Here is a 26,498-nt window from a genome sequence, read left to right on the forward strand (position 1 = left end):
AAAGAGAGATGGTGTGGTATACTGATTAGCAGAAAGGAGTGTCATTCAACACCTAAAGCTGTATTTGGCTGCAGATCAACATATGTTGATAGCTTTCAGCTGAATGAGAATGAACTGGATTTTAGGAAAATGATTTTGAAAAGGCAGAACAGGAGTCTCTTGGACTGTATATCACATCTTTGCAGGATTTCTAGCTATGACTTGAAGATGATCAGGAGCTGTTCTGACCTTGCTTCGGGCTGGGCGCCTCGAGCAGAGGCTGCTTGCTGAAGCTGACACTGCCAGGGTCTTTCGTGTGAGGTTTTCCAGCAGAAGGGGAATAAGATTGGCTGAGCCTGAGGCTCTGCCATAAATGCTGACCTGCCTCTTGCTTAGAATAGCTGCAAAGCAAATGCAAGTGTATCTAAAGATGTCTCCAGTGCTGTGCCCAGGAGGTAGGGGTAGGGGTGCATTAGCCAGGGCTGCTCAGGACACATGGACACCTGGTAGGAGCATCTGAATGCATGTGTGCATCGTGCATGTTTGGCCTGTTGGAGTGACAGTGCAGGGAGTGCAGGGACATGCTGTATTGAAGCTGTCCTGCCCATGTACAGGCTTTGAAGCCTCCTCCAGCTGGGCAGAGCTCAGGTACAGCCCTTTGTTTCAGCTGTCCATGGTATGTAACTCACTGTGAGCTTAGGCCGTTCTGGTGGCTTGCCAAGAGTTCTTTGTTTTACCAAGAGTTCCTTCATCCTGTTAGTCACTCTCAGTTTTCTCTCTCCTTACATTCTTTCCCATCCTTTCTGGATATCTTGTTTTCCTGTCCCTTTTCTGTCTCCTCTTCTCCTTTCTCCCTCCACCATTTTTCCACATCACCTGTTGCTCCTGCTCCTGGAGTCTGCCTGCATGAGCAGTCTGGGGGGGGGGGGGGGGGGTGAGACTGGGATAACACAGTTCAGTGGTTTCCCACCTTGCACCATTGGCTTCCCACCTTGCACCATCCCATCTGGGTACCATTGGCTGGCCCCAGCTTGTAGATGTCTGTCGCCTGCAGGTGGGATGCTGACTGTTCAGGCTGTGCGGTATATGTGGCCAGTCCCATCAATCATAGAATCATAGGATATCCTGAGTTGGAAGGGACCCAGAAGGATCATCGAGTCCAACTCCTGGCACCACACAGGTCTACCCAAAAATTCAGACCACGTCACTAAGTGCACAGTCCAAACGCTTCTTAAACTCCAACATGCTGTTACTTCTGCTGCATGGCTGAAGAAGGGCATGAACGGTTCTTGCCTGACACAGCATCAAATTTGGCTTCCCTTAAGACTCATGCATGAGAAACTCAGGTTCTGGCATGTTGGGGAAAAGGCTTGTTGATGAAGTGTAAGTGTTTGGATGTTGGATGCATGTGGTGCTCTGTCCTGGCTTTCCTGGAATATCTTCTTCGCTGTTTGCTGTTCTCTTGTTAGTGGGCAGCTGTATCACATGGCACTCCCAGCACAGGTGGGTTCTGGGTGGGTGAAGGGGGATGAGCTCCCACCCAGGGGCAGCACCAGCTTTGTGGCCAGGTGATGCTTGGCAGGGGTCAGTATGTTTGACTGGCTGTGGTTGGGATCTGGTTGCCTTTCCTTGGAAATGGAAAGCAGCCAAATACAATGAGGGTGCTCTGTGTGCAGGGGCTGACAGCTCTGCTGTGACATCAGCCCCAGGTGGGCAGGCAGCTCTAGAGGCAGCCATTCGATTTGGGATGTGCAGCCATCCCCCTGTGTCCCCATGGGACCAGCACTCGGGATGAGCAGTTTATGTGCGGAGCTGGGCTTAGCTGGAGTACTGTGTTCAGTACAATGTTTGAGTACTTACCTCGAGTGCTGTGTTCAGTTTTGAGCCCCTCACTACAAGAAGGACATGGAGGTGCTCAAGTGAGTCCAGAGAAGGGCAACGAAGCTGGTGAGGGGTCTGGAGAACAAGTCTTACGAGGAGCGGCTGAGGGAGCTGGGCTTGTTCAGCCTGGAGAAGAGGAGGCTCAGGGGCGACCTTATCGCTCTCTACAGGTACCTTAAAGGAGGCTGTAGAGAGGTGGGGGTTGGTCTGTTCTCCTACGTGCCTGGTGACAGGACGAGGGGGTATGGGCGAAAGTTGCGCCAGGGGAGGTTTAGGTTGGATGTTAGGAAGTACTTCTTTACTGAAAGGGTTGTTAGGCATTGGGATGGGCTGCCCAGGGAAGTGGTTGAGTCACCATCCCTGGAGGTCTTTAAGAAACATCTAGATGTAGAGCTTAGTGATACGGTTTAGTGGAGTTCTTGTGTTAGGTCAAAGGTTGGACTCGGTGATCTTGGAGGTCTCTTCCAACCTGGATGATTCTGTTAGCTGCACTGCAGTGGCAGGCAGCTTGGTGGTGACACCCACAACACAGGTCAGGTAAAAAGTCCCATTGTTTATGAATGGCTGGAGGGGTGTAAAGAGCTATTTCAGCTTATTTTAAGGCTTACGGAAGACAGAGAGGTAATCGGAGATAGGCAACATAGCTTCACAAAGGGCAAATCATGCCTGACTAACTTGGTGGCCTTCTATGACAGCATTGTGGGGCAAGGGAAGAGCAATCAATGTCATCTACCTTGACTTGTACAAAGCCTTTGGTACAGTCCCACAGAACATCTTTGTGTCTAAACTGGCAACTGTAAGCCAACCGTACCCTGGGCTGCATCAAAAGAAGTAAGACCAGCAGATCAAGGAGGTGATTCTCTCCCTCTGCTCTGCTCTCTTGAGACCCCAACTGGAGTACAGTGTTCAGCTCTGGGGCCCCCAGCACAAGAAGGATGTGGAACTGTTGGAGCAAGTCCAGAGGAGGCCATGAGGATGATCACAGGCTGGAGCACTTCTGTGGAGACAGGTTGGGAGAGCTCTCAGCAGAGAGAAGAGAAGGCTCCAGGGAGACCATGTAGTGGCCTTCTGGTACCTAAAGGGGCCCTACAGGAAAGCTGGGGAGGGACTTGGTCAGGGGGTGTAGTGATAGGACAAGGGGTAACAGTTTTAAATTGCAAGAGAGTAGATTTAGGTTAGATATAAGGAAGAAATTCTTTACTATGAGGGTGGTGAGGCACCAGAACAGGTTGCCCAGAGAAGCTGTGGATGCCCCATCCCTGGAAGTGCTCAAGTCCAGGCTGGATGGGGCTTTGGGCAACCTGGTCTAGTGGGAGGTGTCCCTGCCCATGGCAGGTGGTTGGAACTGGATGGTCTTTAAGGCCCCTTCCAACCCAAACCATTCTGTGATGCGATTTGTAAAGGCTCTGTTGTCTGAAATTCCTGAAGTGGATGGGTGGACAGAGTTTGGGGGAGGTTTGGGGGGCATGGGGAATGTCTGGGCCCTCCAGTATGGGGAGGGAAAACAGGACTGTCCTAGAGCATGCTGCATGCTTGCAGCGTAGCCTGCTTGGCCCGGCCCCAGTGCTCCACGCCAGCCTGACCGGTGGCTGGCCCCTGCCTGTGCCTGGGGAGGTGCAGCAGGCAGGAAAGGCTGGGCAGCGGCACTGCCCACTCCCAGCAGGACAGCCAAGTTCAGAACCAGGTGGGCGATGTTTTGTCTGTCTGCTGTGCTAGACCTGCTTCTCTACCAGCACATTACCCATTTCTTCTGACAGACCGCTGAAATGTTCTCAGATTGGTGCTGCTGTAGGAACAGCCAGGGGCATGGGCTGGGTGGCACTGGGGTTCCAGCTCCAGTGCTGCTATCTGTTGGCAGATGTCCCCTGCCAGCTAGCTACCATGGGATTGGCGCAGGCACCTGTGTTGGCCTCGAGGGTTCTGCTGCCTGCCACAACCCCTCGTGAACCCTGGAGGCTGAGAGAAAACCCTGGACTGGGGTGCAGGGTTCAGGGTCAGTCCTAGCCTTGTCGTGCACTGTTGTCCACCTTGAATTCTCTTGTAGTTTGAGAGTGGCCGCCAGGCTGGAAGTGGTGTTTGGATGCTGGAAGCAGCCAGGTTCTGAACCTGCTCTGTTGCTCTTCCCTCTGCAGCACTCAACGCTGTCGCGCAAGTTCGTAGAAGTGATGTCTGAGTACAACGCCACGCAGACTGACTACCGGGAGCGCTGCAAGGGCAGGATTCAGAGACAGCTGGAGATCAGTGAGTAAATGCAGTAGGGAGTACAGCTGGGCGGCCAGGGGCTGCACCCTGCGCTATCTGTGGCAGAGCCAGAGGTGCCCACACCTGCGCACACTTCTGTGTCCAAACCCAGGTACCCGTGGACTGTGCGTGCACTCAGGAGTGGCTGGAATGTGCTCCTGCTACAGGGGAGACAAGTGACAGTCCCTTGTATTTTGCTGTGTTTCATTGTTAAAAATGTAGTCAGTAATGCTGGTGTGCCCACCAGTGCTGAGGAACCAGTGATTCCCACACCTGTGCAGTCCCTACAGCCAACATGGCTGGGCACTTCTGCTGTTTGGGTTTTCATCACATCTGGATTTGTGCTCATACCTCACTGCAGGATGCTGCTCACTGCACACCCAGCACAGCTCTGAAGCACCCCAGGTTGGCCATGCATGCTGCTGCTGTGGGCACTTAAGACAGCTGGCAGCAAGCCTCATGCACTGCTGGGCTCTGGCAGGAGCACATGAGGGCTGCAGGCAGTGAGGAGAGCCATCATCAGCCCAAGGGTTTTCAGCTTAATCATATCAAACTTATTTAGCTGCCCTGGTTAAGAAAGGCAAATAGCAGTGCCTTACTGGGGAGTTGGCTCCATCCATCTAGCGTCTGCACAAGGTGGGTGTTGTCCTGGATGCTGTCATTCCTCCCAACGGTGCAAGCAGACTGCAGTGCGTGGCACCTCTGCTCCAGGCACTGAGAGCATTGCTTTGCCTGCAGGGCTGGCAAGGTGTGCCTGCATCCTGCAAAGCACAAAAACTCCCAAGGTTTTCTTAAATGCTGCATGGAGACCGCAGAGAGCACAGAGAGAAAAATTTCTCTCTCTCTTGTTTGCAGCTAATTTTGAACTCCAACAGGCTTTTGGGAGTTCCTGACTCCCACATATATCTGGGGCATCAGTCCCTGCCCAGGTAGCAGCAGTGCTTGACTTTCCTCTGGGCGGTTTTCATTTCAGGTATAATGAAATATATATAATAACAGACAAGTGAGCTCTTGAGATGTGGGCACTTTATGCTCTCAACATTTTCCCTTATAACAACCCTGACCCAGGATGGTGGTCGTTCTCTGCAGTGGTGGTGTCTTCTGGCTGAAGGTGGGCCCCGGGTGACAACTCTGAGGCCGTTAGCCACTGTGGCACTAGGATCTTGTTAAGATTTCACTGTGTAATTCAGAGCCCATCACTGAGGAGAAATCTATCTTTGTCTGCCCACAAAATCTGCTTTACTAGTGATTATTCTGGGGAATCAGTGATACATGGTTAGCTTTAGAGAAATGTGGTCATCTCCCAGCAAAGAAGAACCTTAACACCACCATAATTAGGGAAATAAGCAGACAAGGGGGAAGTTAGGGCGAGTAGATACTGAAAGACATTTTGCAAATAATTTCATGGGCAGAGGCGTGTCATGAGTTTTTGTGACTAAAATGTAAAAGTCTGAAGCACAGTCCATTTTTTTCTCACAAACAAATGAGCGTTTTTTCCTTTCAAGACTCAGCATGGATAATAAGGTAGATCTCTGATCGTGGTTTCCTTGAAGGTCACTTGTGGAAACGTCCCTCGTGAGCTGCAAATGCCTGTGAATCTGGATGCTAGTGGGGTATGGTAGCTTCTGTGGAAGGACAGAAGGAGACCTGACTGTGCAAATCTTTCCTCTGTTAAGATTATTTTTTATCATGTATAATGATAAGATGAATATTTCACACCGGCTGAACAGAAGATTGATTGACATGAGGCTCAACAAGAGCTTGACATTTAATGTAAAGCAGGATGATGAATGTGTGTCACTGCTCCAGCTGACTGTGACTCATTTGTTAGCTAATGTCATTCTGTAGGTGATACCCAGCCACAGGGGTGTCGTACAACATAACAGGAATTTAAAGTATCCCTATTCCTCCCTTTTAAGAGAGGAGATTTGAAAGGATTTAGCCAGGTCCTTAATCATCTGCAGAGAAACCGTGAAAGAATCCTGAAAGAAACTTTCCTCTTGTTTGTCAGGTTTTAGAAGGACTCTGCTGCTCTGTTTAAGTTATGCAGTGCTTGTCTTTGCTTTGCCTATCCTAACTGGGCTGACCTTTAGAGCTGGCGGAGCATTGACAGGGCACGAGGAAAAGGCTCACAGTGGTGCAGTTGTTGGGTGCAGAGGAGGTGTCCTAGTCAGTGACAGTGAGGAACCTGCCTTCCCTTTTGGGGCGGAGATGTAAGGCAGATGCATGTGGAGGATGGGGGTCTGTGCTGTGCACAGCCCAGTGCACAATCCTTTGCAAAAGCTTGGTTCCTCTGGCTGGTGACAGCAGAAAATCCCTGTTGGCAAAAAGAAGTGACAAGCTTACTGGGGTTTTGTCAGGAGTACTGTCTGGACAGAGAGCTGTGCTTTTCCCTGCATGTAACAGCCAGCACTTTCCATCTCTGCTGAACTGAGCTCAGCTGGGAAGTGGTGGCTGCACAAATATCTATGAAATCCGTAGCTCTCGTTTTCCGCTGATGGAAGTGCTGGGAGCTCTGACAGCAAAGTCAATAAATCACTAAGGTTCTGGAAGTATGAAAGCAGGGACTTTTCAGCTGTTCTGGGGAGGCTTTCCGGCAGCTGGTGAGCTTCTCTGTCCTAACTGCTTCTACATTTTGCTCCGGAAATGGGATAGTCACTCCAGCTTCTTTTCCTGGTCTGATGTTTGTGACACACTTGTTCTGTACGTGCCAGCCTTACGCCTCCTCTCCATGTGGTGCAGAGATGGTAGTGGGCATGCAGGGAAATAGCTCTCTGCTGAAGTGCTGCTGTCTGCAGAGGAATACTCTTCCTTTCTGGTGCTGGAAGTGGCATGGCTGGATGGGACATGGTGATGAGTGAAGTTTGGGGACAGGGTCAGCAGGGACATCATGAGTGGGAAAAGCTCAGAATGTGCTTGTTGCAGAAGAAATGATGATGTAGGAAAACTGCCATGACACTTTCATGGGCAATGGGTCATAGGCATGGGCGATGCTGTTTTTCACAAAGAGCAACTAATTGGTGAACCCCTGGGGCTCTTCACAGCCCCCTCAGGACCTCAGGACCTGCCTCTTTTCCTTGTGTAGGCACCTTGTGCATGCCAGAGGTTATGCCTCTGGTCCTTACTGTCACCTTGCACATGAAGTGTGTGCTGAGCCCCTGAGTCTGACTTGGTTAAGTGGGTATCCTCTCCTCTCACTGCTTCTGTTCTAGTCCTAACAGTTGTCCCCTTTTCCCCTACCCACTCACTCTACTTCCAAGCACACCAAGACAGAGGACGTCATAGGAGGCATGCAGTGTCCTCAGGTTGCTGAGTGCTGCACAGATCCTTGGTGGCTGTTCTTGCTCAATCACCTCTTGCTGGGATGTGCCTCCCCCCTGTGGCATCCCCGCGGATGCTACTTGGAGCCGTGCTTTCACTAGTGCTTTCTGGAGCCTGAGTGTCATTGCTGCATGCAACGGGAGGTGTTGCTCCTTTGTTTTCTTCTCTCCATTTTGGCCATTATGAGGAATGACATCTTAAGTGATTAGGTTTTGATCCCAGAGAATTTGGATTTGAGGCCTGGAGGAGCTTTCTATGGCACTTGTGTATCTTTGATGCCATGGAGGTGCTGCACAGAGACTGTTTTTTATGAACAATTGAGTTATGTGGGAGACTGAGGATCCAAAAATAAAGAATCCGTTGTCTCCAAAGGCACTGAGAGAACTAATCAGCCCCCACCCCACTATGTGAGACTGGGTTAATTGATGTGCAGAAGTGCAAGCTGTAGATGCTTCATGAACTGCCCATGATCTTGGACAGCCCGGGGCTGGTCCAGCCCACGTGGCTCCTTTGAGTAGCCCTGAGCAGCCCGAAAGGCCACGGTGCTCCCCATGTGTGCCGGTGGGTTGGCAGGGCAGGAGCAGCTGCATGCATAACACTGCGTGGGAGCCTGAACAGATTCACATGGGATTCCTGTGGCACTTCCATCTCACAACTTACCACTCATTCGTCTACCCTACAAAGGTGCTCTTGGGTCAAAATGCCTACACAGCTCTGGAAGCTGGCACCTGCAGCCTTTCCTGTCGGAGCAGAAGGGGTCACAGGGCAGGGATCCAGGTAGCAGTTTGTGACATCCTGCTCAGGCTTTTATAGCTGAAGTCTGCTCCCCTCAATACCACTGCTGCCGGGGCTAGACCTGTCTATGCTGGGGGACAGCCAAGTGGGCTGGGTCCCCAGCACTTGCTGCCTCTGCATGCACAGATAGACATGACAGCGTTATCCATCCCCGTGGGAGTTGTATAGATTTGTATCTACAGGGAGCATGGAAGTCTGATCCAGACAGAGGATCCCAGCCTCCAGGGAAGGTGTCTGGTTCTCTCTATGTCCAGCCTGAGCCCTAGTGTCATTCTGTGTGTGCTTGTGCAGCCTTGATGCTGGGGAGGAGGGATGCTGTGAGCACAGCTGACTTGTTACAGTTAATGCAGCTGTGGCATGTTGGACTTCCAGAGGCACCTACCTGGAAGTCTTTCCTATTTATAGAGAGCGCGATGTGCAGAACTCTGCAAACTGATGTTTTGCATGGGCTGTGTGACCAGTGCAAGCTGCGGTACCAGCACCTTCCCCATGGAGCTTCCCCAAATCCCTGCACACCCCAGAGGGAGCTGCTCCTGCCCCCTCTCTGGGAAGCTAGTTGATCCATGTGGCCCTCACAGGGCCACAGCCTCTGCAGTGCCATTGAGGGGAGTTTGGTGGCAAGTCTCCTTAATGGCTTCATGTCTCTGCCTGTCCCAGAGCTTCATGACCTGTCCTGTGCCATTCTCTCCTTTCCAGCTAAGGGCTGAGTTTGTTTCTCCCTCTGTTTCATAGTCCCCAGCAGTGCTCTATGCTGCTTTGTCTGTTGACAACTCTCAGAGGTTTTTCTCCTCAGGAAAGCTTTAATTTCTAAAGATGCCAAGTGAGAGGAAGATGCATTCTGGAGCTCTCTAGGGAGGCAGAGGACCAGTGGTCATGATTTTCCAGTATTTTGCCAAATTTCAGGGCATGGATTTTCTCCTGGGCTCTTCCCGCTTTATAGGCACTTTCCATTGACTCAGCACTTTCATTCCCATTTGTGGTTATGCAGTAATTTTGTGGTAATGTGGACGGACAATGGATCTGTCAGGTATCTGACACACATTTATCTGGTTTTGTTGCTGTTGAAGATGTAACAATAGCCTTCCAAACCATGAAACCTAGCCAGAAGGCAGTGGACTTGCAGGACCCCAGAAGACTTCCCTGGAAGTCTTTGGTGACTGTTGTGCTGCATGGTGTGGGCAAGATGTAGCCTCCAGGCCTCATGCTTCGTCTTAACATTAAAGCAAACTCTTCCTGACCAGCTACATCCCTTGGTCAAGCCTGCACTGCCGGGCTCCTTGTTAACCCACATGATGTCTGTGCTCTCATTCTTTGCCTTGAATGCTTCGGGGCCTTTACCTGCCCTGTGCTTTGCAAGAGGGGAATGGGACAGCAAGGAGACAGTGAGAGACAGGGCAAAAACACATATCCTGCATTCTGTACTGTCTCTGCCTGCAAGACGCTGCAACCCCTGGAGCTGATACTGCTGCTTGTCCTCAGGGCTTTCTTCAGGGCTTGAATGGGACAGAGCAGTGGGTCCTTGAGATGCACCGTACTCAGCACACTCCTCTTTGTCACTGTGCCAGTGACTGCTCAGTGTTGAGCGTAATCAACATGAGGGTTAGTAAATATGTGCTGTTCCAACCCTTGTTTTGCCTTCCTGGGTCTAGGGCAGCCATGAGCAAGGAGCCAATAACAGCCAGAGAAGCCATCATGACTTTCTGCAAACCAAGCCCTGTTACATGACCCAATTCATCTTTCTGGTGCAGTAAAAGGAATGTATTAATTCAAACACAAGACAAGATCTGACAAAAGTCAGATGTTTTGATTAAGAAATTAGGTCCTTTGGCTCTGGGGTTGTGTGTCGGACACAGGTATCTTTGCAGGCTGAAGCTGCGTCATGCTTGTCACAAGCAGGCTCTGGATGATCTTCCACCAAAGCTAGAAAAACGCTTGCAGAGCTTTTGTCCTCAGAGATGTCTTTTTGGAAAGCTTGATAACTTGCCCTGATTTATATGAATCTTCAGAAATCTCTGGCTGCCAGAAATTTTCCAGTTGCCAAAGCAAAAAAGCTTTTGGCTTGTTCTTTGGAGTTATGGAAAGTTTTGTTTGGAGGTAGTTTTGTTTGCAATTACAAAGACTTTTCTCTGATTGATGGCACTTGCACAACATGAAGAACCACCAGCAGCGGAACACAGGACTCAGCTTCGCCCACTGAGATGGGCAGGATCAGCAACTCTGCTGCTTCCAGCTCTCCACACGCTGCTCTGAGCTTCTTGTCCTCCAAGGCTGTTGGCAGCAGCCATTCCTTGCATCATGCTGCTGTCTCCTCTGCTGAACCAAGCCAGGGGCCTGGTTCAGGCAGAAAAGGACATTTTTAAAAAATTTTATTTATTTATTTATTTATTTATTTGAGTTTCCTCCAATGGAGCAGGTTCTTCCATCAGTCATGGCGCATGGCAGTGGGACGGTCAGTGTGGCAGAAAGGGCCTGCGGGGCTGGGAAGGGGGTGTCATGGGTTGCCCTTGGTGGTTGTAAAACTTGAAGCAGTGACTGGAAACAGGCTGTGGAGCCCTTCCAGGAGCTTGTGGAAGGTGGGGATGATGTTTCAACCCAAGGGCACATTGGCATTACACAACTCCTTCAGACCTGTGAGCACACAGATTGCAGAGTTAAGCCCTGACCTGTAGTTACCGAACAGGCTTCACTGAGCTCACATTTGATATAGAAAGATGTTGAATGCCTGGAGATCCTCTTATACTTCACCATTCACAGACCTGGGGATGAGGAGAGGTGGTAGATGCCGTCAGAGCAGCATGCAGAGGTGGTGGAGCCTATTGCCAAGGCTCCCAGCCCTCCTGCAGGAGGATGGAAGGGGGTCGGAACATGTCAGCAGGAGTGGTGAAAGACTCTAGCAGAATGTGGTTTCCATGGGTAATTTCCATGAGAATTACATAGAAAATATTTTGCTTCTTGGATTTGCCAGTCATGGTGTGAGCAGAGCTAGGAGGAGGACTTGTTCCCTTGCTGCAAAGCAGCAGCTTCTCAGGGCTTTGGGGGCTACTAGCAGTTCTTAGTCATCAAGACAAGCCTCGCCCAGGACTTCCACCTCTGCCCACGGGTCCTGCAGCTGTATAGGATCAGGCCTGGGCCACCCAGTTCACATCTGAGATGTGCTGCAGATGTACCTGTCTCCAGCCCTGTCTCCTGGGACTTTGGATCTTTGTCTTAGTTGTGTCCCCAGTCCTTCTCTGGCCATGTCTCCTGGATAGACCTTGGCCCCACATTGTAGCTTTGTCTCCAGTCCCGTCTCCAGCCCCATTTCCTGCTGTTCCTGACAGGACTCTTTGGAGCTACCCCAGATCTGATTTCACGGCTTGCCTTGTCTGACACTGCTGCTGAACTCTGTTATCACCACTCAGCTTTCATGCTGTGGGATTGCACCCCAGTTGATGAGGGCCCCACGTGTGCTGGGATCACCCCAGCTCCTGTCTCAGCCTCTGCCCTGGAGCAACCCCACTCCTGCTTCTCCAGCACAGCCCTGCGGAGGCTGCCAAGGCAGGGTGGCATCCCAGCATTTCAGCAGTCCCCAGGTTTCTGAAGCCTTTGGAGTGCCTGTGACCACATTGCCCAGAACTTGGAGAAAACATTTCAAACCCACCATTTATGTAAGGGCTGTGGGCTTGTCCTTGCTGTTCATGCAGGGAGATGTGGGGACAGGGAACCATGCCTGCCCAAGCAACTCCAGGAACTGGGAACTGCTGGATGAGCTCATGCCAGTTCTGCTAAGGAACAACTTCTGCTGCAGGGTGAGGATCCCCGTTGTCTGGTTCTGGTTGCCTCTCTTTTTGGGGCTGCAGACCAAACATGGAGGAGCAGACTGCTGCTCCTCACCCTCTATGGTTCTTTATGCTTACGTCTTATGGGTGGAGCATTTCTTTGCTTTGTCATATGGTCCCTTTTCTTCCTCTTTATAATCTTTATTATACTTTTTAATCTTGATATCTAAGATCTGCTCAGTTTGTGATTTTGTCTCCTTGCAGTATGCAGTCAGATTTGAAGATTTACTCCATTAAGTGATGAGTTGTGGATTATGCTCCCCTTTGAGCCATTTGGCTCAGCTGAGTCCTTCCTTACCACACCGCTGGTAGGGATGCAGGCTCCATTTTGGGCTCCTTGAGCCCATCGAATGCAACCTGTAACAGGTTGTCCAGAGAAGCTGTGGATGCCCCGTTCCTGGAGGTGTTCAAGACAAGGTTGGACGAGGCACTGGGCTACCTGATCTAGTGGGTAGCATCCCTGCCCATGGCAAGGGGCTTGGAACTAGATGATCTGCAAGGTCGCTTCCAACCCAAGCTGTTCTATGTTTCTATGATTAGCTACTCCTGCCCGTCTGCCCCCATCTGCTCCTGGTCGCACCAACGGGATGTACTCTGCCTTCTCTGCAGGTGTCAGCCCTGGTAAAAGCCTGCCCAGAGTGTTTGTCTCTGTTTAGCACTGCAATTTCATGGGTACTACCTGGCTATTAGAATCATAGAATCATATAAGACTGAAGTAGCTTATGCTGGAGGACTGGTGTAACCTGCAGAATGACTACTATGTCTCACCTCTGTAGCTATGAAGAATAGTCTGTGGGGAGTGGGAGGCAACTGTGATCAAAGGATGAGAAAATTGCCCGCAAAGGAGCCGTGGGGCTGAAAGTACCACAGTGGGGCCAGGCGTGCTGCCAAGAATGGGTGGGAGAAGGAATGAGTCTGATTTCTCTGTTAAACAGCTGCAGGGCTAAAACTCTGGCAGCCCTGAGGGCTAAAACACCCTTGGGGCATTAATGAGGCTTTGAGTAGCTGCAGTAGGGCGTGTCAGGACAGCGAGCTCTGCTGAGATGGATGTCTTTGTGGGCTTCGACTGTCCTGAGATAGGGTTCGTTAGGATAGCCCTGCAGTCCATCCTTGCTCTTGGATTGCTGCTCTCCCATCCCTCCTGGATGCTGGCTGGCCAGCATCCCTGTAGCAGCTCTCTGAGCTCTCAGGGCTAGAAGAGCAGCTCGGCTCTGCTTCTAGGAGATGCAACAGAGACAACAGAGCCCTGTGGTAGGGTTGCTGGACCTGTGGCCAGGACAGGAGCTCACAAGTGACCCATGTGTATTGCTTGCAGCTGGCAGGACCACCACCAGTGAGGAGCTGGAGGACATGCTGGAGAGCGGCAACCCAGCCATCTTCTCCTCTGGGGTAAGCACCATGGGTCGGCCCTGCTTCAAGCCCAGCATGGTTAAAAGCCAAGCCAGCCCTTGTCCCTTGGGGAGTTGTCCGTTGAATGTGCTCCCAGCACAGGAATGACAAGTACTGCCCGTACTGCAGCAGGATGCTCAGGATGCTGCATTAGCAGGGACTATGTCCTGGCTGGAAGGGCAGCTCTGGGCTGGGGCAGGGCAGAGGGGAGGCTGCTGCAAACTGCCTGGCTGGGATGGCTGGAGGCTCTCCCTGCTCCATGGTACTTGTGGGTTAGAGGTTATATGGCAGCCAAGCCTTTTACACTCTGGCACCAGCCACAACCCCAAGGAGGGTTGCCTTGCACCAAGGCCCTGCTCTGCCCAGATCCCTGCCATGCCCAGTGGCCTCATGGGCAGGCAGATGGTGCTGGCTTGCAGTGTTCCCTCTGAGTCCAGCGCCAGCCTCCAAGGCTTTTGTGTGGCTCCATGGGGCCTGGCTATGGCCTTATGGTTGCTGTGAGGCCAAACCCCAGAGTGCTCTTCCAGGATCTTGCTCCATTTTCTCCATTGCCCCAGAAGATGCCTCTCTTTTAAACCGTTCTCCTACCTCTGTTGGTTCCCCTGGTCCCAGAGGTGAGGGACAACATCTGGGGCACAGAAGCAGGACTGAGCATGTTTACTGGCCTTGTCTTCTTGCAGATCATTATGGATTCAAACATCACCAAGCAGGCACTGAATGAGATTGAGACACGGCACAGTGAGATCATCAAGCTGGAGAACAGCATCCGAGAGCTGCATGACATGTTCATGGACATGGCCATGCTGGTGGAGAGCCAGGTAGGGACACCTGCAGCTCATAGCCCAGATGCCAGCTCACTGGGGGGGGTGGGAGGTGGCGGGGGAGAGGGGGAAAGGCTGGAGAGGAACTGATGTGCTCTGCCTGGACACTGGAAGGGCACTGGAGCAGACAGCTTGGGAGGGCAGCCCTGGGCCCATGAAAGCACCTCCATGCTGGTGTCCTTCCAAGGTGGGTGCTGAGGTGAAAACCTGCATCTGGCCACCTGGCACCTACACGGCTCCCAGCAGGGCTGAGGTGGGCTCTGCAGGGCTGGAGGTATCTGTCCTGTGCCTCAGAGCAGGAGCTGCTGTGTGCTCAGGGCGGGTGGTGAGGTGAATTGCCCTGGAGGAGAGCACCTGCTGGTGGCTGGCAACCAGGTGGGGATGGGTCCTTCTTCCCCAGAGCCTGAGCAGTGCTGGGGAGGCCCATGTGGGCTCACATGTGAGCACTGGGCCCCACTGACAGAGCTTGGGGAGCCCCAGGCTGTGCCACCAGCCTGCAGGGCATGGCCCTTCAGATGGGCATGCTCTTCGGTGTCTCTGCTCACCCCCCTTCTTGCCTGCCATGCTGTCGCGGCTGAGGAGACGTCAGTGGCAGGTAAAGCCCCGCCTGGCCCTTGCCAGTGCTGCATGCTCGGCTCTGCATGGCTGCACTCTGCATGTCTGTGGCTCTTGTGTGGCACTAGGGCTGGCCCTTGGAAAATGGGTGAGGGTGGCTGTGGCATGGAGGTGTTTGTCTGGCCTGCCCTTGACCAGCTGGCAAACCTGGCCCTGGGTGTCTCCTCCGTTTTCCCTTGATGTCTGCAGGGCATTGGGTTGTCAGCTCCTGGGACAGGCTGGGACAGGTGGCCCAGGGTCAGAAGATTTTGGCAGTGCCGTCATGCTGCTCCCAAGAGAAGGACCCTTGCATCTTCTGTCCCCTCTGGCTGGCCCCAGTGGGGGGGGTGGGGGGGGAAGGGGGAGGAGGTGCCAATCCATGCAGGGCCACCTCCACCTTGTTCAGAGACTCTAGGTCCTGTGTCCTATCCTCACGTTCTTTGGGCTCCTTATGCCACTCTGCCAACAGGAGTTGTCACCATTCCTGGGAGACCTGCTTGTCACAGCCTGTCACATGGCCATGTCTGGCTTCCCCACCGGGCCCATGGGTGGTGCAGCCTCCATGGTACACACACAGGTGGAGGCAAGGGGTGACAGGCCACTGAGACTGTCCCTGGCCCTGCCTGTTGCTGTGGCCTTGCCTGCAGCCAGCACCCATGCTGCCGCCCCACAGCCCAGCAGGTCAGGGCAGTGTGGGCACAGTTACCTGAGGGCACTGCATTGTGCTGGTCCCTGTGTGGGAAGGGGCACCACCATCCCTTACCAGCCTTCCCTGGGAGAACTGGAGGCATGAAGCAGTGAGGGAGGCTTGATGCACTCTAGGAGGATTTGCGACCTCCTGCCCTGCTGTAACTGCTAGACCATGCCAGCATCCTGCAACACCCCGGGGTGGGGGGGTAGTCTCTGAGCTGCTGGCACAGGGAAGGCAGAGAGCAGAGGGGTACCAGACTCACAGCTGTGCTGGCAGCTGCCTACTCTGCCCTAGGAATGGCACCAGTGGGCAGGGGAAGCAGCAGCTTTAGGCACAGCACCCAGGCCAGCATATCACAGGCATGAGACAAGAGCAGCAGGGTGCCTGATGGTGCAGGGTGCTTCGACCAGGGTGGGAGGGTAACATCCCTGGGCTTGCAAGGCTTGTCCTCTCTGGTGCTGCCAGGTGTTAAAGCTCAGAAAAGAGCGTTGCAGAGTTACTGGCCATGATCCCCAGCTTTGCAGCCCAGATTCCCTCTGTGCCGTGCAGAAGGGCATTGGGGTTCAAGCCTCTGCCCACCCCTGGAAAGTCTGTCGTTCACATGAACCATCAGACAGTCTCCATCTGCTGTAGGACCCAGATGCTCCTGGTGGGCAGTAAAGAGGGGGCAGAAGGGCGAAGGTTGGCTAGGTGAGGATGCCTCAGGCCATGTCTCCATATCCCGGAGGAGGAGTGGGGCAGGAGTCCCTGCAGGACCCAGTGGTCCAGACTGACCAGCTTCAGGGGTCTCTGCTCTTGGCAGGGTGCTTGTGCAGATCTAAGTAGTCACCTGTGCATGTTTGTGGCTTTCTGAGCACCCCACGTGGTGCTGCTGGTATGGTCTTTGCCCTCCCCTGCCGTTCCTCCTGCTTCTCCAGTGTGTAGCACCGTGATGATGCAAATCCTGTTGTGGCTGTGATGCTCACCTGGGACATAAGACGTGGCCACCAGGCCAGGACTGGGATGGGGAACCCACTTGACCCTTACTTGCCTCTCTGCTGGGGTGTGTACAGAGGTCCCAGCCCTCTTTGGACAAAGCCTGTGGTCTGGACCCACACCCCAGGGTGCCTGTGTGCCTGCTACAGGCAGGTGACTATCCCTCTCTCTCCCATGCAGGGCCACTGGGCAGGGTGACGTCTGCACGGTGCCGGGGAGCAGCAGGGAAGGAAGGAGCTCATGTATGTGCACATGGGCGTGTGGGCTCTGTCCCTACTCTGCAGGGTGAGATGATTGACCGCATTGAGTACAACGTGGAACACTCTGTGGACTACGTGGAGCGGGCTGTGTCTGACACCAAAAAAGCAGTGAAGTACCAGAGCAAAGCCAGACGGGTGAGTCATGGCACTGCCTGGGTCTTACCTTCCCCTGCCTGCACTACTGACGCTGTCCATGGACCAGGTCCCAGCCTGGCACCCCTGCCTGCCTTGCTGCTCGCACAAAGGAGCAGGCAGCAAGGTGCAGCCTTGTGGGTACTCATGTACTTCTTTACCCCACACCGCTGGGTGCAGCATGGGTCCTGCTGGTGACATGGACTGAGGCAGAGCTCTGTAAGGGGGCTCCTTGAGCACTGTCAACGAGCCATGGGGCAGGGGTGCTCATTGGTGGGAGGAGAAGGGACAGGGTGGATTCCATGGGCCAGGCTAGATGTGGGAGCCATGTCCCTTGCCAAAACAAGGTGGAGGTGGTAGAGAAAGGCACGGTACAGCTCTGACCCCAAGCGCAGTGCCAGCTGCCCGTCCCATTCCCCAAGCCTGGCCCTACCAGCATGCTCCTATGTCTCTGCAGCAGCCTAGCAGCTCAGGGTATCTAGTGGGCCACCAGCTTTGCCAGTCCAGTGAAGAGGGAGCCTGGGTATCCAGCCATGCCCCAGCGACGGCCAGGGCCTGTCTGGCTCCCCTGGTGCTGATCAGAGCCCACCACAGACACACAGGGATGGGGCACATTGCAGGCCCCAGCTCTTGGGTCCAGCTTGCCTTTGGCACTCATGGTCCCCTCTCCCTTCTCTCCCTGCTGGTGCTGGAACACCCGAGCAGAAGAAGATCATGATCATCATCTGCTGTGTGATCCTTGGTATTGTGATTGCCTCCACCTTCGGCGGTATTTTCGGATAGACTCACCCCATGGGACTGTTTGTGATGGATGGAGCCGCGCGTGCCATGGGGCTGCAGCCACACGGGAGCGAACCACGCAGCCCCCGGAGCCTCCCAGCAGCATTTCAGTTTCTAATGCATGGTTGTTTGTGATGCTGTGTGTGCGGTGCATCTGTGTGGAGGGAGCACCAGCCTTGGGGTGCAGGCAGGGTGCAGGGGACAGTGATGGGCGTGAGGGGGACCTTTGGGGAGAACCTGAGCTCTCATCACTGCACCAGCCTGAGAGGCTGGCTGGGACCAGGTGGGGACAGAGGTACCATTGGGCACTGCTGCTCTTCCTGTGCTAGGCAGTTTGTGTTAGTGACACCTGAAGATGAGACCAATGATGGGCAGGGTCCTCAGGAGCACAGAGCCCAGTCAACTTTCCCCAGCTTTTCCCATCACCTTAAGCCAGATCTTGTGTCTGTCAGCCACATCCGTGCTTGCAAAACACTTTTCCTCAGGCTGCTTCAATCATGGGGCACTTCCCCAGGGGTGCACTCTGCCAGGCTCTGCCCTCCCCGTGCCCATGCCTGGCTGCAGGGCTCCATTCCTGCTGCTCTGCTAGTGGTGGAGCTGCCTGCTGCCCTGTGCAAGCCCTCGCCCCAGTGCAGGTACCTCGGGCTGGATTTGCTGCTGCTGGCCAGTGGTGCTGCTTGGGGCCATCTCTGATGCTTAGGGATGGGGACAGTCACATGGAGGCTCAGTGCTGCACCTCAGTACTGGCCTGGCAGGGCAAGAGGGCACAGGTGGTTTGAGGCCACCAAGTTTCACTGGCTGCTTGCCCTGCTCCAAATCCTCCTTGTTCTGTTCTCAGCTCTGGCACACAGTGGCCCTGGCTCTTGCTGTCCCCAGGCCTGGGCTTAGGCTGTCAGAGTTTGAGGACAGCTCTGACACCCACAGCCCCACGTGGTGCTTACCTGGGAGCAAGGCTTTACCCAGCCTGACTCCTCCACATATGCACCCTTGGGCTGGGGGCTGGAGGCGGGGGGGGGGGGGGGGGGGCTTTCTCCTGTCACAGTCCCAGGGACCAGCAAAGGCTTGCATCCACACCCTGCAAGCTAAGAGCAGCAGCCTTCTTTCTCCTCCTTTCTGTCACCAGCTCCTGAGCAGGGCAGGGCCTGACCTCTCTTTCCATCTCTGCCACGTCTGAGCATCTGCCTGCCACCTCCTCCTGGCAGTGTCCTGCTGCCTGCTCTTCCCCGGGGCCATCAGGGAGACACCTGTACACTGTGGGCTGCTGTGCCAGCACCTAGGTGCCCCATGCTGTCAGCTGTATCTACTGCATGGATGCAGCCACTTCTGGGCTGGCCTTGAGCCTGCTGGCAGCTCAGAGGGGCCGTGTTGTCACTATCCTGTTACTTCCATGCTGCTGCCTCAGTCCAACAGCAGGGGTCTGCCCTTGTATTCCTTGGGAGAGTCTGGTGCTCTGGCTGGCCCATGAAATGCCAAAGCACTGTGGAGGAGCCCGAGCAGGGTAGGTGCTGGTGTCAAGCTTGCAGACATGCACCAAGGTGGAGGCTGGACATGAGCCCAGATGCTGGTAGCAGAAAAGGGGCACTTGATGGCAGTGAGTACTCCAGCTGCAGGCAGCATGCTGCCTCACCGTTCCAACCAGGGGCAGCTGCTTGCACCCCACCTCCATGTTCCCCGAGGGCTAAGGAGTGCAAGCTGGGGTGGAAGGGCGAGGGCAGGCCTGGTTGGAGCTGAGCCCTGCTCCCACCCCGCAATCTGCCATCCTGCCTGGCTGGTATAGCGCTGCCACTGGCCTTGTGCAGCGTGCCCACAGGTGTAGGGTGCAGGGCAGCAGGCTGTAGCCAGGACACAGTCCTGCTTTCCCTGAGCACAGCCCTCCCTGTCACTATTACCAAAGGTCCCACAACACAACCCTGCTTGCATTCAGTCACTGTTGGGGAGCGTGTCCAGCCCAGTCCCCCATCCTGCCCAGCCCAAGCCCTCAGCACCTGTGGCCATGAGAACATCCAAGACCACAGTCCCCTTCTTCCACAGTCCTGTGACATCTAATATTAGCCACACCACTGCAGCCTGTGTGCACACAATGGCTTGGGGCACTGGGACCCCTGCAAGCAGAGGCAGGCAGGCTCTGGAGACCCCTCCAGGGTAGGAAGCAGGCACTGGCGTAGCCCTTGCTGCACGGGCATGTCTGGCTACAGGAGAGAGAGGTGGAGGTGATGTACAGTGCCTGCTGCTTCTGCCCCAGTGCTGGTGCCTGCCACTGCAATCTGCACACTGCTGTGCTAAGCCAGTGAGAGCACTAGGCCCCCTCCTCTGGGAAGCAATAACACTACTGGTAGGGCTACTCCTAGGCAGGCAGGCAAGAAAGTTCATCTCAGGCTCTGACCCCGCAGCAATGCCCACTGCTAGCACAAGGGGACTTTTTTTTCTTCTTCCAAGAAATGGTTTCTGTGGTACAAGCTCAGATGACGTCAGTGCCCACCCCCGTCAAGGCACAAAGCCAAGAACAGCAGTGGTGTGGTTACTGACACTTGCGCCTTGTCGATACCACCACTGCCAGCAGCAGGAGCCAGACGGCACTGTGGTTTTGCCACTGGCGCTTTGCTGGGATCGTGCAGGCAGTGATGGCTGCATGCTCTGACATGATGGAGGCAGAGGCGCATGCTGCCTTCACTGCCCTGCAGGCTGTCTCTCACTGTCCTCGCTGTGAGGGGAGGGTGTTTTGGTGCAATAATTACCCCTGCACTATGGGAAGCCCCATTCAGTTCCTTTTTACCTGCCTGTCATTGCATGTACAGACTGAATCACCAATAGTGTGGTTGTGCTTTGAGGAAACGTTTCACTTTTTCTTTCTAGCCCCCAACCTCAGACCACTTATCCTTTGGGTTATGACACCTCTGTTCCAAGTGCCACCTGCCCTCCTAGCACCATGAGCATGTTGATGCAGTATTTTATGAGCAGTGTGGGGCACACACAGCTTGCACTTGAATTGGGGATTGGGGATTTATTTTTTTTAGTTGTTGTTTTTTTGTTTGTTTGTTTTTTAGTAAGTAATGTACTTGAAGGCTTTCCAAGCCCTCTGTGGAGTTGTACTGTTGCTGTACTGTGAGCTAAGTGTCCTTGTTTTCTATGTGGATCTTGACCCTGGCTTGCTCTGTCTCACTGGGCTGGATGACACTGTATTGTTGCCTCTTTTCTCCTTCACCCTTTCCGTCCCTGCTAATCTCCCTTCCTTCTCCCAAAGCTTTGGGTGCAAAACAGCTTCCCATTTTGTGGAATTTTTATGTAGAATAAACGTTTGTAACTGTAAAGCTCTGGGCTGGCACTTCTATTTAAAGGGAAGGGAGGAAGTGACAGGCAGCAAGGGTTGCACTTCAGAGATTCCAACACCCTCAGAGCATTAATGCACACAGGGTGGGCCTGATTTGAAGCGGATGCAGGAGGAATCACCATAGGAAAGTTCAGATAACACTTCTGCCATTCTGCCTGGAGGAATATTGGCCCTCATGGGAGGCACACCTTTATACTGCCTGGCTACCTGCCTGCAGGCAGAGGGGAAGCTGGCAGGAAACCTGTTTTCCACCTCAGCTCTCCTGCACTGAGGACACAACACAGGAGACCAGCAACACTTCTTACTTGTTGACTGTTTAGTGAAGAAGCTGGATATAATGTTCTGGCTCACCTGGAGCTCCAGATGGCTCACTGCCCCATCGGGAAGATAAGCAATGGCATGGCAGACACCAATCGGACAGAACTCTGTGCCACTCTGCCTTCAGAGAAAACAGGTGTGGCAGCTTTGCAGTTGGCAGTTTGGCTGCACCTGAGCCAGTCTACACCTGCAAGAGCCCCAGTGACCTGTTCCAACAAGTCCCAGGCCTGGGGTGCCCATCTGTGCCATTCACAGGAGGCTGACTGGAGAGGCCAACACACCATCTTCCACGTCAGCAGTGTCCACAGCAATTCAGAAGTGAGGTCGGCGCTTTCGACCTGTGTATTTTGTGTCTGCTCGTACCTCCCTGTGAAGAAAAGCAGAGAGCAACTCAGTGTGACACACAGGGAGGGGAAGGGAAGCTAGTTCATGGCAGGAGTTTGAATGGGTGACAGACAGCAAGCCAGCGTAGCACAGTCAACCTCAGCAGAGGCAGGACCCAGCTAAACTTACTTGCCCTGTCGTCGCCTGCGCTCTTTCTTCTCAAGAATCCAGTCCCGGCTTTTCTTCACAGACTTGCCCTTGGTGTTTCTGAACCGTGTCCTACAGAGACAGCAGACAGCAGCTGGGGAGGAACTCTTTTGTGCCCTGGAAGATTTCCGCCCAGACCTAGGCATGCCTCATAAAAACAACGGGTGCCTTCCCACTCCCCAGGGATAAAAGAGGCTCAGGAGCACTGTGGACAAGGCCCACACAGTCCAGCTCCAGACACACAGGAGGAGGGAGGCTGCCACCAACCACAGCTTTGAGCCAAGGGACACCTACCCTCCACAGGCTGCAGCAGACCAGCACTCCCCTGTGCCACATCTGACATACCAGCAGCGTGCTTAAGCACAGCCACCTTCCCCTTGTCTGTTCTACTCTGAACAAAGCAGACAAAGCCTCTGGCTTCCCAACAAGTTGCCAGTTCTGCTATTGCCTTCCAAGATGAAGTACCCCCTGGACTAAGTGAGCAGAGCACAGCAGTGTAAGAGGCAGGAAAACATGGCAGCCACCAGCTGCTGGCAGCCATGACGATTTTCCTCTGTTTTTTATTCTCTGTCTCTCCCACTGGCTGCAGGGGGGGGGCTCCTCCCTGCACCACTACTATAGGAGGAGACCTTGCCAGCAGGAGAAACCACACAGGGCACAGCTGCACACAGTCAGACAGCAAAGAACTTGACAGAGGATGGAAGGGAACACCAGGTTTCAAGCACAGCAGCCCGCGTCCCCGCCAAAAAAAAATAAAATGTTTGACATAACCAGAACTGTAAACAACCTCCCTTCCACCACCACTAACCTATGCTACAGTGCTGAGCTGAAGAGCTGAGTGCTGGACAGAAAGCACACCTCAATCTGAATGCTCAGCTGAAGTTCCAGGGTGAGCATCAACAGCAGCTCCCTGATGCCATAGCAAAGCCCTCTAGTCAAACCAACCTGTTACATTCCCTGTGTCTGGAGCCCTTCAGTAAGATAAAGCAGTGCCCATCTGGGCTGCCAGCGGTCTTCCCAGTACCCCCAGTCCCTTCCCTCCCACCACTTCACACACAGCAGCACTGTGGTCCTCGATCAGCAAAACTGAGCACTTACATCCCCTGAAACTGGGGAGGACTTGAAACTGCACCCCACATACAATACCTCACACTGGTGAACTTTGCCTGGTGTATCTCTTCTCCGTCAGCACACTCAGTACCAAGGCCCTGAAAAGCAAAATTAGGAACTTTCACCTGGTGCAGACAGAGCTAGTGGTCACTGCCATCTAAATGAATTAAGGGAAACACAGTGCTCTATAAGGGGAGGGACTGGGACAGGAGTAAACTGATCTCCCAGAAACTGTGGCACAGAAACCAGACGAGAACAAAGAAACATAAAGAGTGAAGCCACATCTGCATATGCAGTTGGCTGGTGTGACTCCTGCTCACCCACAGCTCTTCCACATAACCCAGCAGCCAGGAAGGCATTTCTGCTGCTAGGCGGAGTTCCTCACCTTTGGTAACGTGCCAGAAGCCCCAACAAAGAGGCAGAGGAAGAACCTGAAGGGAAAAGAGTATGAGGAACATGAAGCTGAGATTCAGCATGTGATTCCCAGTCCCCAAGCAAGACTGGGATCTTCTATTATAGAGTCAGATCTAAACTGTCACCTCTGCCCAGGATTGAATCGTGGAAAAGAGAAAAACAGCTTGTAAAAATCACTGCTGAGGCTATGCCTCACCCGACACATGGCCCATTCACAGAAACATAGGACTCACTTCTTGGCTTTGGCGCTGTTGGGGTAATCTACCACCATTCCCCCAGTAAAGCCAGCTCTCATGGCTTGGGCCGTGATGAGCTCCAGCTGGAAAAATAAGCACATGCAAATGTCATTCACCCACAAGCAAAGCCCAAGGGACTTCTAGACTCAGTCACAGCTAACTGTGTATGCACAAGATGGGTCAACCCTGCTTCTATTAAACCCTACACCAAGCCCCAAGCTCTGCAGTTCCATCCAGGCAGCAGCCTGCTGTATTTTTTGTTCTCCCTGCTCCTCCACCTTGCCTGCATTCAGTGGAGCAGCAAACTCTCCAGGAGAGGTATACAAGGCTGGATTTTCCAGCCCTTGGGAATTACAGTACAGTGCTGACAAGTACAGCCCAGTCTTCAAACCCAGTCACATAGGCAAAAATCCAGCACAGCCCATTTAAATCAAGTCCTGTCAATTTCTTTGATTTTAAGGCACAGCCCAAAACAAACTGTGAAGCAGCAGAAATTGCGTATGGCTTTCTCCTTATTGTTGGTTTTTTTCCTGGCTCTTGCAGAGCTTTATGGATGGCAGGAAGGACAGAAACACAGACCTGATGTGGGGCAATACCATGCATTCAAAGCCTCAAACAGCACACAGGTTTTCTGCCTTGCTCTGCCTGTTCCTCTTCCCCACCAAGTGGTATCTTGTACCTGTTCTGAATTCTCAGGGTACAGCTGCAGGACGGCTCGGGATCCTTGGGCCTATGGGAAATAAAGTCAATCACAACCCTGTTAAGACAGGGTTCCCCTCTGGTCACCCAGTCCCTAGCCCCCAACTCCTAAAACCTCCTAGAGAACTCTCCCAGCAGAGCTGCTCAGACTGCAGTCAGCTTCTCCGCAGCACAGCAGGGCATGAAGCTAACAGCAGGGATTACAGAAACACAGGGCACCATGCAAAAAGGAATGCAGACAGGAAATAGGTGCTCCTGCTAGTCTTATATTTCAGTAGCATTTACTTAAAAAGTCTTCCTAAAAGGCACCAGTGAGGACACAAAAATAGACAGAGGCCTGAATGAGAGAGCCTGACACTTACCAAGGCGGTATAAAGAGTTGAGAAGAATTGATAAAGGCGTTTTGGAGGACTGTGCGACTTCTTATCAGCATTACAAAGCCACTGCACTGCGGAAATACTGAGAAAGAGAACAAGACCCTCAAGACACCGAGCCATCAATTCTTTAGCAGAGCCCATAACCTCCCTTTGAGATTCCTTTCACTGTTAAACATGTGTTAGGCATCAGGGAAACTAATTAGTTTTCCCCATGTAACTTTGCCTTCCACTTTGCAGCCAAGACACTACAGGAATCCCTCTTGAGACTCCCTAAGCTATGCCACAACCCAACATAGCACAGCAGTTATTCAAGCTTATTCAAGCACAACAAAAACACCAGACATCTCCCCCAGGCCAGGTGCTCAAATAATTCAATGCTTGGTTGGGGCCCTTGCATAGCCCACAAGCTGCCATACAGGTTTTGACAATGAGCAATCCCAAACTGATTCAGATCACTAACAGACAGCCCCTGCTCCTGTCCAGTACCTTTATGAGGTATTCTCTAAGAAAAGTATTTCTTTCCCCTTCACCTCAAAATCAACCATCAAGTTCAGCTGTGAGGTCAATCCCTAGGTCAATGTCACAGGAATACTTTAGGTTTTCATCCTAGGTCCATGTCTCAACTCTCCTGATGTTATCTCCACCTTCACTTTATTTATTTCAATAATCTTCCCAGCTCACTACCACAAAACACAGACAAGCATCTCTTGGGAAACTGCTGCTTCTACAATCTGGAATCTCAGCAGCTTGTCCCAGAGAGCTGGAGTCAAGTTGGCATGGAGCAAACAGAGTGACAGATAAGGACAGTCACAGTCAACTGTCATGCAACATAAGCAGACCATGTATACAGTACAAAATACGTAGTTATGCAGAGTATCAAGAGAGCTTGGTTAGGTGCACAAACTCACCTGATACAGCCATCAAACATGCCAGGCCTGAAGGGAATGCCGTGACCCACATCTGCAAGAAGAAGGTCTCCTTCCACCTCTCTCTCCACAGCCACATCTGCACAGAACAGAGGACAGCTCATAGTACCAAGTTCACGACTTCAGCAATCACCTCTGAGGTGAAGTGAGCGCTAAAGGGGAGGAGAGACCACTCACCCAACATTGCAGGGCTAATGTCCATGCCAATCCAGTAGTGCCCCTCTTCAGAGATAAAATCCCCGCTCAGCCCAGAGCCGCAGCTGAAGGGAGGAAGGGGTGGTAACAGATCACAGGCCTTGCCAGACAACGCTCTAGGATAGCCACCGCCCAACAGCGATATCCCCCTCTGTTAGTCTGCAGCAGACACCAGCGCCATGCCGGGCTGAATCCCCGCAGGCCTGCGTGCTGCGCCCCGCCGCTGGGCCCCGCTCACCCCACGTCCAGGAGGAGGCATGGCCGGTCCTCGGGCAGCCCCAGCAGCTCCACGGCCCGCTCCGACATCTGCGCCTGGATCTCCCTCACCCGGGAGCTACAAAGCAGGGCAAAGGAGGGCTCAGGAAGGGGCGCGCCAGGCCCGGGCCCGGGCCCCGCAGCCGCTCCCTCAGCCCAGCCCAGCCCAGCCCGCCCCGCCGTACTTCTGCGTGTACTTCCGCGCCTCCACCTCATCGTAGAACTGCAACGAGAGAAGGGAGAGGGAGGCGTGAGGCCCGGCCCCGGCCCCGGCCCCGGCCCCGGCCCCGCCGCCTCACCAGCTCGGGCGGCCCACGGTGCTCGGGCCGCCGCCCGCCGGCCGCCATGCTGCCGCGCGCCGTCACCGCCCCGACGTCACCGCGAAGCGCCGGCGCAGAGCGCGCCGCACCCAAGATGGCGGCGCGCGGGCGC

The 26,498-nt window shown here is 53.5% G+C and overlaps 2 protein-coding genes across 4 annotated transcripts in view; one reads left to right on the top strand and one right to left on the bottom strand.

Moving 5' to 3' along the window:
* STX1A (syntaxin 1A) overlaps nt 1–20,985 on the top strand; it is a 105,459-nt gene extending 84,474 nt beyond the window's left edge. The window contains exons 6-10 of one of the 2 annotated variants that reach the window (XR_014574211.1): nt 3,993–4,101; nt 13,351–13,424; nt 14,105–14,242; nt 16,686–16,900; nt 17,603–17,640. Coding sequence is in view for 1 of the 2 variants with exons in the window: in XM_083806209.1 (XP_083662335.1) it covers nt 3,993–4,101; nt 13,351–13,424; nt 14,105–14,242; nt 16,790–16,900; nt 17,603–17,680 (510 nt within the window). In the remaining variant the exon portion in view is untranslated. Of the gene's footprint in view, nt 1–3,992; nt 4,102–13,350; nt 13,425–14,104; nt 14,243–16,685; nt 16,901–17,602 lie in introns of both variants that reach the window. The other variant, XM_083806209.1, reaches the window with a different exon arrangement.
* A 321-nt stretch (nt 20,986–21,306) lies between these two features.
* On the bottom strand, nt 21,307–26,462 carry BUD23 (BUD23 rRNA methyltransferase and ribosome maturation factor). Of its 2 annotated transcripts, none has more exons than XR_014574212.1 (12): nt 26,366–26,462; nt 26,252–26,289; nt 26,050–26,145; nt 25,794–25,876; nt 25,599–25,695; nt 24,676–24,772; nt 24,194–24,344; nt 23,612–23,697; nt 23,350–23,395; nt 23,001–23,062; nt 21,837–21,926; nt 21,307–21,690 (listed from the first exon to the last, which is right to left on the bottom strand). XR_014574212.1 is itself a non-coding variant. In XM_083806210.1 (12 exons), the coding sequence occupies exons 1-12, from the start codon at nt 26,411–26,413 to the stop codon at nt 21,636–21,638; spliced, it is 849 nt and encodes a 282-aa protein (XP_083662336.1). In that variant the 5' UTR covers nt 26,414–26,462; the 3' UTR covers nt 21,307–21,635. The 2 variants fall into 2 exon arrangements, 1 of the variants encoding a protein (XP_083662336.1); XM_083806210.1 differs by having other exon boundaries at nt 24,294–24,344.
* Between the last annotated feature and the right edge of the window lie 36 nt (nt 26,463–26,498).

Source organism: Anser anser, assembly GCF_964211835.1.
Source record: "Anser anser genome assembly, chromosome: 20".
Classification (NCBI taxonomy): domain Eukaryota; kingdom Metazoa; phylum Chordata; class Aves; order Anseriformes; family Anatidae; genus Anser; species Anser anser.